Source organism: Natrix helvetica (assembly GCF_964273705.1).
Source record: "Natrix helvetica genome assembly, chromosome: 14".
Lineage (NCBI taxonomy): Eukaryota > Metazoa > Chordata > Lepidosauria > Squamata > Natricidae > Natrix > Natrix helvetica.
In genome coordinates this window covers 13,649,883-13,662,141 of record NC_138564.1, presented here as the reverse complement: position 1 = coordinate 13,662,141, position 12,259 = coordinate 13,649,883, and the positions used below count along the sequence as shown (strand labels likewise).

The following is a 12,259-nucleotide window of genomic DNA, read 5'->3' as shown; positions in this document are numbered from 1 at the left end:
ACACCCCTTTCTGCTCTCCCCTTTAGAATTCAAAGCATGCTGAGTTAGGGGAAACTGGTCTATAGCACCCTTTATTGTAGGTTTTCAAATAAATGCTCCCGTGAAATAGGAGAACCCCGCAGTTAAGACGCAACCAGCAGAGATCTCGGATAATGACACCCCTGGTGTGTGCTGTTCTAGAATGGGACAAAGGCCCCTTTCTGTGCACATCTCTCTCTCTCTCCCACTTCAAAGCAATGGAGTGGCAGCCAAAGGCCGCTCTTCAAAGCAGCCGCCTCCTGGACTGACAGCCTAGATTCCTCCCTGGCCCCCAGAGCAGCCCAAAAGGCAGGAACCCACCCACCCTAAGGGGCTTGCTTTTCTCCCAAGGGGAGCCTCGGTTCATTTCAGAGGAGGCGTTTCAGTGGATTCAGATCAGTAGAGGAGAAGAGACCCAGCTTTTCAATTCATTCTCTCTCTCTCTCTCTCTCTCTCTCTCTCTCTCTCTCTCTCTCTCTCTCTCTCTCTCTCTCTCTCTCTCTCTCTCTCTCTCTCTCTCTCTCTCTCTCTCTCTCTCTCTCTCTCTCTCTCTCTCACACACACACACACACACACACACACACACACACACACACACACACACTTCTTTGTAGGGCACTCAAACGTGGTGAGCTTCCTCTGCCCATCAGTAGATGGAGCTGCTGTTTTGCTCTCCGGGGGAAACCACAGGGCCTCTGAGTAGCCCCAAATCGAAAATTTGGTAGCAGCTCTTCGGACTCTCGGGTTTTATTCAAAGGCGCCTGCTTTGTGAGAGCTGCAGTCCCCTGGGCTGCTTTCCCTGGAGGGGCTAAACTAAACTACGATTAAAATTGGGGGGGGGAAGCCCCCCTCCCCCCCCGGACACTCCTTTGGATCTTAATCTAAAGGAAAGAGACGTACTTGTCGGGAAACCTCTTCCCTGGCTGCATTTCCAACTAATTCTGTCCAAATAATTGGAGCAAAGAGCCTGGGGCTACGGAGACCCTGTCTTCTGTTTTATTTCCTTTGGCATCCCAGCCCTGGTCTTGGTTCTTCTCTCCCTCCCTCATCTCCACTTTCATCTTTTTCTGTCCTTCCTCTCCTCTTTCCCCCTTGGGAACAGGAAGGCTGCTAGACCACAGGGTCCTGCCTCCCGTGCCGCCCCCACCCCGTCCACTGCTGGCAAGCAGGGCGGGGCCAACAAGGTGGAGCGAAGAGGGAGGTTGGCAGGCAGGCAGCCGGCTGGCCAGTCGGCTAGCTGCCTGTCCACGGCTGGTCCCGTTGCTGCTGCTTGCAGCTCCTTGCTTGGCTTGCCAGCATGGGCTCCTCTGCCCTTGGGGCTGCCGCTCAGGAGCTTCTGCTGCCCCAGGATTTGGAGAGGGCTCAGGTGAGCCAAGGAAGAACCTGCAGAGATGTTCTGGGTTTTCCTTCCTTCCTTATTTTCTTCCTTTTCTTCCTTTTCTTCCTTCCCTGGCAATTTTCTTTCCTTCTGGGAGTTGAAGTGCACACATCAGAGACCGTCTGAGCTTGAGAAACTCTGGAGTGGAGACTTCACACAACCCTGAGGCTAATTAACTGACTTTTGCACACTATCCCAGCTTGCCCATGGTTGGCTGCAGCCATTCCTGGGAAGAGCTGGTCAGTTGTAGGTCTGGGGCTGCGAAGAGCGCTAGGGTCACAGTTTAAAACAGTCACTTGGGTGAAAGATGGGCGGTACAGGCATATGCTGAATAAATGAATAAAAAGAGATGAGCGGAGGGAGAGGAAGATGCACAGAGGGGACGGAGAGACCTGCCCCATCTCACTGCAAGGGTGGGCTGTCCTTCTCATGCATCCAGAGGGTCTCAGGTAAACAACCTGCGCAAACTACCTGCCTTGCAAGGATTTGCCTTCCCTAATCTCTCTCTCTTTTTCCCCACCTAGCTTTTCACTGTCATCCACTGGATCCAAGCTGTCACGGCTACTTTGAGGTATTTCATGCAGCCTTAGCCTTCTCTCCTAAGACATCCTGAGACTAAGAGAGCATCTCCCAGGAGCAGACAAGCCGGGAAATAACCTGGCTGGGGGTTTTTAGGAAGAGTTACCAGGCACATCTCCCTTTCCTGGGGTCCTAAATGCCATGGCTGTATATCTTGCATTTCCTTTTGTTGGGTCATGCTTGTTTTTAATTTCCAGACATTCTTGGACTAAATTGACTTTGCATTTGTTAGAATAAAATGTGTGCGTTGCGTTGATTAAGCGGGAATTTGCTGGGCTAAGGGAAGATTCATTCAAGTTCTCAAAACCTAGGAAAGCTAGCAGCGTCAAGCTCCACCAATCCGCCCCTTGTTTCCACAGCATCATGGGGTCGAGCTCAATTATCGGCTACACCATATTCCAGAAGACCGCCAGATCCCCCGAGGTAAGAGGAATTCCTTTGCTGATGGGAAAGAAGAGGAAGGCAATAAGCCAGACGGGGGCCTTCTGAAGTGAGTGGGGAGGAGCAGGGATCTTCAGCAGGAACGTTTGCAATGTTCAAGTACCTTTCCACTTTGCTACTAGACAAATATTAATTTCAGGAACTGCTGGTTGAACCATAATTTACTTTTATTTCACCAAACATCTATGGTTGCCCAGAAGCCCAATTGGTGTAACAACACATTTGCAGAACCAAATCAATCTCTCCTTCCCTCTCATCTATGTTATCTATCTAATCTATATCCATCTTTCTTTCTTTCCTTCTTTTTCTTTCTTTCTTTATCTATCTATCTATCTATCTATCTATCTATCTATCTATCTAATCTATATCCACCTTCTATCAATCTAATCTATATCCACCTGTATCTCTCTCTCTCTCTCTCTCTTTCTTATAATATTTTTGAACCTTGACAACTTTAGGGTACCTGGGTAGCGGTTTTATTTATTCCCTGTCACTCTCTTTTACTAATATACACTTTTCACCGAGACAGCATATCTGGATTTGAGACAGTTGAGGAAGAAATCGCTTTGCCATTCTAGATAGGACAATGTGTGGTCAATTCTCTCTGAAGTGTGAAACAGAAACTCAGATGGTCAGATCATGGTTTCCACCCATCCTTAGGCCTGCAATTTTTGTCCTAACACAAGGCTGGGGATCACCAGAGTGATGATGGCTGCTTTGATCTTTCCACAGGTGCGCCCTCTGGTCTACCTGAGCCTCTCCGATCTCTTCCTGGGGTTGTGTTGGCTGACGGGGGCCCTCCTTTATAGCAGAGAAGCATCCCGCCCAACTGGAGAAGGCAACATCTGCTACAACTTGCAAGTCACCGGACAGGTGAGACCTCTGTTGATCTCAGCTCCTTGGTGGGCTGGAAAGGGTGTTATTTTTGAGGTGGGCTTCAAAGAGAGTCTCTGTGCAACAGTGTGGACTGGCGGAACAGCCGCCTATGGAAGAGGCAATCCAGCTGCTTCCATCTTCTGCCACTTGAATAGAATAGAATTCCTTATTGGCCAAGTGTGATTGGACACACAAGGAATTTGCCTTTAGTGCAGATGCCCTCGGTGTACATAAAAAGACAAGATATATTCATCAAGAGTCATAAGGTACTCATTGATGGGTTTTGTGTTGGGTGGGTAAAAGCTTTAGAGAAGTACACGGGATCAGAGGCATCAAGTATATACAGAGTGGAGAGGCAAAATTTCTTTGGAAGATTCTAGATGACTTTTCCCAGTTGGACTAAGACTCCAGAATTCTCAGCCAACATATAGCTAAGTCCTGGGAAATTCTGGGATTTGCAGTCTAAACACAACTGGGGACGGTTAGAGAAAGCTGTTGTTTTGATAAGAGTGTGTGTGTGTTTCCCTTTTAACTTGATTACTGGATATATAAAAACCCTGCATTGTTAGTAAGCTTTTTTCTTAGCTCTCTTGTGAGAATGCCAGCCTTGGAATGTTTCTTACAGAGCGACTGACTTCAGTTTTGCATCCCCCTCCTCGCTTTTGTGCGTTTTCCTTTGCTTGGGGGGTCAGGTTTGGGTCCAGGATTGTTCTCTTGAGGCCAGGCTGCCATTTTTGTTCCTGTTCCATTCCAAACCACCACAAATCTTCTTTATTTAGTGCTTCTTGGTTCCTTTTCCTCTTCGATCCTGTTTTTAAAACGGCTTTATAATCTTCCCCATAATCTACTTAGAATATTGGCTATTGCCACAATCAGCAGTGTGATAAACAGCAAAAATCCTCTTATTGATCCCTTTGAATATTTACCTTCGCTCCCTCTTGAGAGAAGGTGCTGTTTGCCTGTGTCACAAGGTGTGTGGCTTGGCAGGTGCACCTGGGAACTTGAAAAGGCCCAGCCGGCTCTCAAGGCACAAAATCCGTTTGCAAATATAAATCATCAGGCAATGAGGCAATGATGCTGTCACCTGAGTTCGCAGAGACCTGCTTAACCCCTAAACCTACTGGGCAGATCAGCAAAAAGACTTAATTCAGTTTGATCCACCTCACTCTCTTCCAATATGTTTTTCCAGCTATTTGGGGACACAAAAACACAAAACAAGGTCGGGGAAGATAAAGGACAATATTATGATGTTTTTATTCTGTATTTTAAAGAATATTTATTTATAAGATAAAGGGACGCGGTGGCTCAGTGGCTAAGATGCTGAGCTTGTCGATCAGAAAGGTCGGCAGTTCAACGGTTCGAATCCCTAGCGCCGCGTAATGGAGTGAGCTCCCGTGACTTGTCCCAGCTTCTGCCAACCTAGCAGTTCGAAAGCACATAAAAAATGCAAGTAGAAAAATAGGAACCATCCTTGGTGGGAAAGGAATAGCATTCAATGCACCTTCGCCATTGAGTCATGCCAGCCACATGACCACGGAGACGTCTTCGGACAGCACTGGCTGTTAGGCTTTGAAATGGAGATGAGCAGCGCCCCCTAGAGTCGGGAACGACTAGCATGTATGTGCAAGGGGAACCTTTACCTTTACCTTATGATGTATTTTTAAGGATATTTATTGATAGGATATTCCAACAAATGATGTTTGCTTTCCTGGATTAGATTTTGTTTCATCAACCTTATAGAATATGATTTATCTAACTGACTTTGATTGGACAAGCAAATCCAACATTTTCCACACTGAAACAGAGTGGAAACTGGAGGGTAAACTGCAATGAGATCTTCGGACTTTGTTCATTCCGGGGTCCTTTTCAGAAAAGAAGAAAAACCACATACTGTAGGCCTTGGGATAGCTTTCCTGAATTAGGCGTCCTTTACGAAACAAAACCAATCCAGCAACTATTTTTACAGTGGGAGAATGAAGGTGCAAAAGTTGTGATTTTGTTTTGTTAATTTTGGACCGCTACTTCGATGTGTCATCCGCCATGCCAGGAAATTTCGTCTTCCTGTTTCTGTGAGTCTTCCCATGTGAAATGGAAAAACCAAACCTCTTTCGGGGGGGGGGGGGAATCGGCTCCTTCTGGAGCTGTTTATGCTTGGTGACAAAGTCAGAAAATCGCAGCCCTACATACAAATTATATAAAAAGGACAGTCTGGCACCCACAGGACATTCCCTGCTCTCTGCATGCAGTGATTGTTCTTCTTTCTGGTTCTCAACTCCGTGACAAAATCAAAGCTGCAAAAGGTTACTTTCAACAGTGGAAATACAGAGGAGGTTGGAAAGGAAGTTATTGGTGGTGGTGGGGGGGGGTTACAGGCACACGGGAGCTTCCCCTTGCCATCCACTACTCTCCCCCCTCCCCTTCAACCCACGGCCCTGTTCAGGTCTCAAACTATTCCAGATTTCCAAAGGCAGATTCGGAGGACTAATAGCCTTTGCTCTTCCTTGTTTGTTTTGCCTCTCCAGATCTTCTCTGTCGCCTCTTTTCTGTATACAGTTAATTACACCTGGCAGCTCTACACGGATTTGAGAGGGAAATTCAACCAGCACTTACATAGCCAGATGCCACAGGTAAACGGTGCTTTCGTGGTGATGACTTGAATATCTTTGAGTCCTGTCTCTGCTTAAAAATCCAGGCATGATTTGGACCCCAGTTGCATTACAAATGAAGCAAAATAATAATTATTATTTGCTATCTAGAGAACAGCAAGATTCCCAGATGGGTTGAATTAAAAACCTGGTTCTTGTGGTTGCATTTTTGCGTACTTGGAAATATAATTCAGGGACAGGTAGCCACACCAGGTAGCTCCATGCTATAATTCTCTCTCGAGAAAAACATTGTGTTGGCCTCTGAGTGAGATCTGAAGGCCACGGACCATCAAACAGGGTAGAACTTGGGGTTTTCCACTTGTGAGCATCACGGCCAGATGTTGGTGGTTGAATCTGGAAAATAAAGACCGGGGGACATAGTTGAACACCCTTGGTTCAAGTTCTGTTGTTCCCCAATAACCACTTAAAATCCCATGGGTCACAGGAGGGAAAATGCCTCTTAAGAAAATAACTTCTTCTTGTTGTTAGTTGCGAAGTCATGTCCGACCCATTGCGACCCCATGGACAATGTTCCTCCAGACCTTCCTGTCCTCTACCATCCTCTGGAATCCATTTAAGCTGAGGCCGGCTGCTTCAGTGACTCCATCCAGCCCCCTCCTTCTCTGTCGTTCCCTTCTTCTTTGGCCCTCCATTGTTCCCAGCATGAGGCTCTTCTCCAGGGAGTCCTTCTTCCTTCTCCTTAGGTGGCCAAAGGATTTGAGTTTCCTCTTCAGGATCTGGCCTTCTAAAGAGCAGTCAGGGTTGATCTCCTCTAGGACTGACCGGTTGGATGATCTTGCAGTCCAAGGGACTCACAGGAGTCTTCTTCTCCAGCACCATCGTTCAAAGAGGACCACAAAAGCATGTTTGAGATGGTGGGAAGGAAGTGCTCGAGATCTGCCCACCTTGCTGCTGGAAGCCAGACTCCAATGAGACTGAACCAGGCAGAAGCCAACAAGGGCAGGACCAAAGCCAAGTTGACTGAACGGCATGGAAGTCAAAGGAATTGAATCCAGTTGCAATGATGACTCCTGTGTGGAGGCCACTGAGATTTGGAGGGCCTTGGACTTCCTCCAGAGAAGGCCACACCCTTTCTGCTTCAACTTTGGCTTCTATCTGAACAGGAAGAACAGGTTCTCTGTGTTAAGTGAGACCTTTGTCAATGCTTGCTTGATGAAGGGGACAACAGAACCAGAGAAAAACGCAGGTGTCCCAGACAGGATGGACTCTCCATTGGGTTTTTCAAAATATTATTATTCTTTCAAGAACATTTTCAAATCTGGTCTTCCGTGGACTCCCTTTCAGGGCCAGCCTCTAGGTCTAGGCAGAGACTGAAAGGAAGAGCTGGCCACGCCCTTTGAAATCCCTGGCTAATTGCTAACCGTTCCTTGTAATCATGCGTGTTCCAGGAAGCCCTTATGACTTTGAAGAGAAAGCATGGTAGCTGTGTTAGTCTAGCCTCTATGGGCATCCACTTCACCAGAAGGACAGAACTCGACCTGAGAAGGGCACATCCTGTCCCCAGACAAACATTGTGAGATCACTTCAACAATTTGGTCAATTCCAGCATTCTTTGAAAACTCCATGCTTTGAGGGCTGGAAGAAATGCGTCATAGGAGTAGGACAATGGCTGGGTCACTCTCCAAACATAAAGAGCATGATTTTGCAGGGGAAAAGGATCTCTCCCTCCCTCCCTCCCTGTCTCCTCTTTCTCTCCGTACATGCCAGTGAAATAAATCATACATTGAAATGTACAGGACATACCAGATATAGAACTAAACCTTGATGGGTCCAACTTTGATTCACCTTCAGGTTTTTAAAACAATAACTTCTTGATGATAAAGTGGCTTTATCATTGCTTCATTGTTGTGAGCAAAGTCTCATCTGAAACTAGCACATCAACAGCCCCCACCCCACCCCATCCTTAAACGCTGAATTTTGAAGAGTTTCCCTCCCCCAAAACAATTTCAGGGAAGAGGTTTCTGTTTATTTCTCCACTTTAAAAAAAAAAATCATTCCAACTTCTGAATCTTTGCCACAAACTTTCTCAACCTCTGGAGGTAAATCGCTGGTGTCTCCTCTTTCCCCCTTTTGTAGATGATGAGCTATTCAAATCACCTTGGCCGAATAGCAATTCTCTTCTCTAGGTAAGATGGATCTCCCAAATGCCACTGGATTCAGAGGGATGGGGAGGCAGTGGGGCTTTCCACCCCAACCACCCCTGCCCAGTTTGATCTGGCTATTTAGGCCAGTAAAAGCAGCTCTCTGGAAGGCGAGCTGGTCTTTTCTCGTGTGTCTTGAAGAAGAGTCTGACCTGCCTTTTCTCTTCCAGCCTCATCCCCATCTTCCTGATGGCGCCTGTTCTGGGGCTGGGCAACCACTTTCACTGTCCTCAGAACTTCACCGCAGAACATGGGTACGACAACCTGAACATAGCACGTTTTGCCCATCCCAGAGAGTCAGGGGTGGCATGCGTCTGAACTGAGACTTTGTCCTACAACGGCCCCCGACCCCCAAAGGTCCCTGAGGGGTCCTCACCTTACTTTTCTGACTTTCCCAGAGGAGGTCTGGACACAACCACCCCCGTAACGCCCCCTGCCTCCCAGGCTCACTCCTCTGCTTCTCTTTGGTCCATAGGTGCCTCTTGTTGCACATGGGAAACATGCTCAGCACCGGATCATCTCAGCATGTCCCCTGCGCCGTGTTGTGTTTGTACAGCACTGGAGTTTTCCTGGTCTCGTTTATGCTCAGCTTCCTTGCAGTTCTGGTGAGAGGCTCCTTCTGTGGTTGAAAGCCCTTCGGCACTTAATGGGAGGGGGGATTCAGGAGAGGTGTGCAGGGCTTTCCGTTGTGAAGCAAACAAATCATGCTCCTTTTCCCTGCCCGGGTGCTTAACCTTTGATGCCTTCCAACTGCTGCTGCATTCCTTCTCAGTTAGAGCAAACAGTTTCCTAACGCTGATTTAATGCATCACACGTGGAACTAAGTTTCCCCACCCCGGAGCCCAGCGTCCTGAATAAATCTGAGCTTGTTTTGGTTTCCCTGATGGTAAACAGATGGACTTCAGAATAAGCAGAGATTCTTTGGGTGGGTGGGGGGGAATGCAAGGCAAAACAATAGGAACCCTTGAACTGCTGACTGGGCAACTCTTAGATGGTCTGGCTGCCGATTTTATTTACGCGAGGACTCTGAGGTAAATTAGACCGAGAGAGGCTGTCGGTGGCCTGATTCCCACAACCCTTTAAGCCATTGTAACATGTGACTTCGTTTTGGCTTAAAGCAACGTGGAAACTACCTCCTGTGGCTTAGAAGCCATGGTTTAGGTCTTATTGTCTGGCGCAGGCTCAGTCAGGTGTCGTTTAACCAACAAACCATGGTTAAGTAAACCATGGCCTGGAGGAACGAGTGAACCCAGACCAGGCATGTGCCTAGATTCAATTCCTCCCAAGGCTTCAAAGTGAAGCAGGAATCTGAGTCCAGCCACCTCCCTTCCACCCTCTCTTCCTTCCAGTACCAACACGTTGCTGAGACCTTGCTTAGTTAGATCTTGCTCCTTCTTTAGACCCTGCTCATCCGAGCCAGGATGCTGTACAAGCGCTTTGTGAACTCTATGGGCTATGTCGGCGATCAACAGTGGGAGATGTTGAAGGTGGTCGAGCAAGCTGTGGTTCTGTACCCCGTGGTGTTTTTCTGCTGCTGGGGGCCAGGTATGGAAAGACCCAGGGATGTGGTGGACGGTGAAAGAGACTGTTATGTCCCGCCAGTGGAGCTGGCAGCCGATTCGGGCAGTGAGGAGGTTGGGGAGGAAACTGGGCCAATCCTGGAGTCTGGGGAAGGTTCTGACGAGGGCTCTGTGTCGGAGGCAGAGAGGGGGCCAGATCCATATGCCAGTTATCAGCTGCCTTCAAAGTCATCGGTGGGGCAGAAGAACAGCTGGAGCCTGTTCCCAGGGTGCACATGTGCAGAGTTGCCAGATGAAGGGAAGAGCTAAAGAACGGGTCGATTTGGGAGTAAGGCCACAGGTGGATGATGAATGGCCCCTCCCAGAGGAAATAAAAGGAGCGAAAGGGGAGTGGAGTTTGCAGGAGAGACAATGAGTTCACTTAATTGGTTGTGACTCTCCGAGACTCTTTGTCAAGTTCTGCAGAGATCAGCCTGTCCGCTCTCCAAGCCAGATAAGGTCTGTGACTGTAATCCTCCCTTGAAAGTCTTTGCTGGATGTGAATGAGTGGAATTCCCAGCAAATTAATAAAAGGGGCCAGGAGCTTGCTTCATGCTCTTGGGAAGCCTGGGCCAGAACAGAGACAGCCCTCTGCCCCTGTGTTTGGAAGTGGGCCCTTCCAGATCGGGCAGCATCCATCAAAAGTTAATCTTAAAAAATTAATATATGCAGAGATGTAGCTGCTAGTCCTACCGTCCTTATTATATTTGATCTCCTCCCGTTTCTTCCATCCGCAGCCTTTATCCTCGGCATCGTCAAGCTGGCACGTATGGACAATGCCAGTGTTTACATGGCCCTTTATGTTCTAGAGGTAAGCATCTCTTTAACCATGCACACCCAGAAGAGCCCACGGGGCACCTTCTCTCGATGCGCAGAACTCAGTGCTGGTTAGGGGGCTGGGAACGTTGGCTTCTTTGCTGCTGCTTCTTCCTGACTGCCCCAGACAACTCCTGATTCCAGCCCCCTCACTGTGGGCAACTCCCCTTCTCCACCCAGGCCCTGACCGCGTCTTCCCAGGGGTTCCTGAACTGTGTGGTTTACGGCTGGACCCAGCACATGTTCCACTGTGTGAAACGCAAGGCTTGCCGCGATGTCGACACCCAGACGCCCCTCCTGCGTTCCCAGAAGAGGTTCTACGCCAGCATCCTCCCGGCCCATTCCCAGGCGGTGGCTACGCCCTCCCCTCCTGCCACAACCACCGTGTTATGAATGGGAGATGGAGCGGGTGGACTCTCTTCTTGCTCACACTTCCTTGGTGACAAATGTGGCCGTCAAAACAGATCAAAGGCAGGTGCGTGACATTAAAGAGCTACCTTGGAAGGCCTGCAAGAGAATTCAAGTGCAATTGGACGAGAAGAAACCAAGAGACTCCTTAGATTTAAATAGCCTCTATTTATTTGAGGGAAATCAAACATTGGGGAGGGTGGGAGAGGACTGCCTTTTTAGGCTGCATCACATTTCCCCTCCATGAGACAGTTTCCCCAGGATTTTCCAGAGTATCACTGAGAACTTGGAATGTGCGGGTGTCACCACCTCGGGAAATACCCTTTTATTTCAGTCCTGCTGGTGGAATATTTTACAACTTCCTGCCAAACAGTAAAACGTAAAAGCATTTCTGTTCCTTTTGATTCCAGGATTGCCAGAAAGCACACCTTCCTTATCTTACTACTGTTTTAACACCTCCAAAAAATTCTAATGTGGTCCCAGCGGATCCCAACGTCATGGCTCCCCCACCCTCCAAAACTCCTGTCAAAACTGAAAAACAGTTTTATCTCCTTTTTCAAGGTCTTCCAGGAATCCTTTTCAATCCGCCCTAAGATCCCTTCGCCCTCCTTGCAGAGGTGGCTACGCTGAGCAGATGATCTTAACCAGCAGTCTTAGATTGGATCTTATTTCAGCGGCCCCTGGGAATCTTGGGAGTCCCAACACCTTGCCAGAGGCCGTCTCGTTCCTTTTTCTGTTGTTGTTTACAAATCAGTTGTTTTCCTGTTTTTTCCAAGTCTTTCTCGTGACTGGCCTCTCTCAACCAGGCCTGCTCTGTAAAAGTCAGGGCAGAGTTTTCAGTGGTCTAAAAATGAGGATGAAGATGTAGGGCGTTAAGATTGAAGCCAGACATGAGATGCCAGGGGAAGGGGGATCGATCGCTCTTTCCTTCTGGATCTAAAGCTGCTCTAATGAAGCTCCTCTTCATTCCAGGCCTTTGGAGTTGGTTTTCCTAAAGTTGGGGTTTTGAGGTCACTGGCTGTGGACACTGGCAAGGTACAAGAGGGGAAAGGAAGTGGGTTTATACTTTCTCTGACCCTTCGGTTCCTCCTGTCCTCTTTTCCACCTAACATTTTAAAGTTCCTTCTAATTTCATTTACATAAGTGTCATTGTGTGGCAACCAATGTGTATTGACTTAAGGGTCGTGGGGGTACTTAAAGATAAATCTGAGTGCTGCTGAACAGATACTGTCTGATTGTTAATTTGTCTTAGTACTCTACGGGGCCCTATGTGGGCTTGCTCCTAAAGTTATCTCAGCCCCCAGGAGAGGCTGGTTCAAGATCTTGTAGCGTTCTGATCTTGTAGCTTTCCTAGCCGAGAAGCAAATGATCTTTTGG

General features: G+C 48.0%; 1 protein-coding gene across 3 annotated transcripts; it reads left to right on the top strand.

Moving 5' to 3' along the window:
• Positions 1-601: 601 nt before the first annotated feature.
• Positions 602-12,107, top strand: TMEM116 (transmembrane protein 116). 3 transcript variants are annotated; one of them, XM_081966690.1, is made up of 11 exons: positions 602-646; positions 1,921-1,967; positions 2,335-2,398; positions 3,149-3,289; positions 5,815-5,919; positions 8,035-8,084; positions 8,270-8,353; positions 8,575-8,704; positions 9,500-9,644; positions 10,396-10,469; positions 10,655-12,107. In XM_081966690.1, the coding sequence occupies exons 3-11, from the start codon at positions 2,339-2,341 to the stop codon at positions 10,865-10,867; spliced, it is 1,002 nt and encodes a 333-aa protein (XP_081822816.1). In that variant the 5' UTR covers positions 602-646; positions 1,921-1,967; positions 2,335-2,338; the 3' UTR covers positions 10,868-12,107. The 3 variants fall into 3 exon arrangements, with proteins under 3 accessions (XP_081822816.1, XP_081822815.1, XP_081822814.1); XM_081966688.1 differs by lacking the exon at positions 602-646 and adding an exon at positions 699-1,384; XM_081966689.1 differs by lacking the exons at positions 602-646; positions 8,035-8,084; positions 8,270-8,353 and adding an exon at positions 696-1,384.
• The last annotated feature ends 152 nt before the right edge of the window (positions 12,108-12,259 follow it).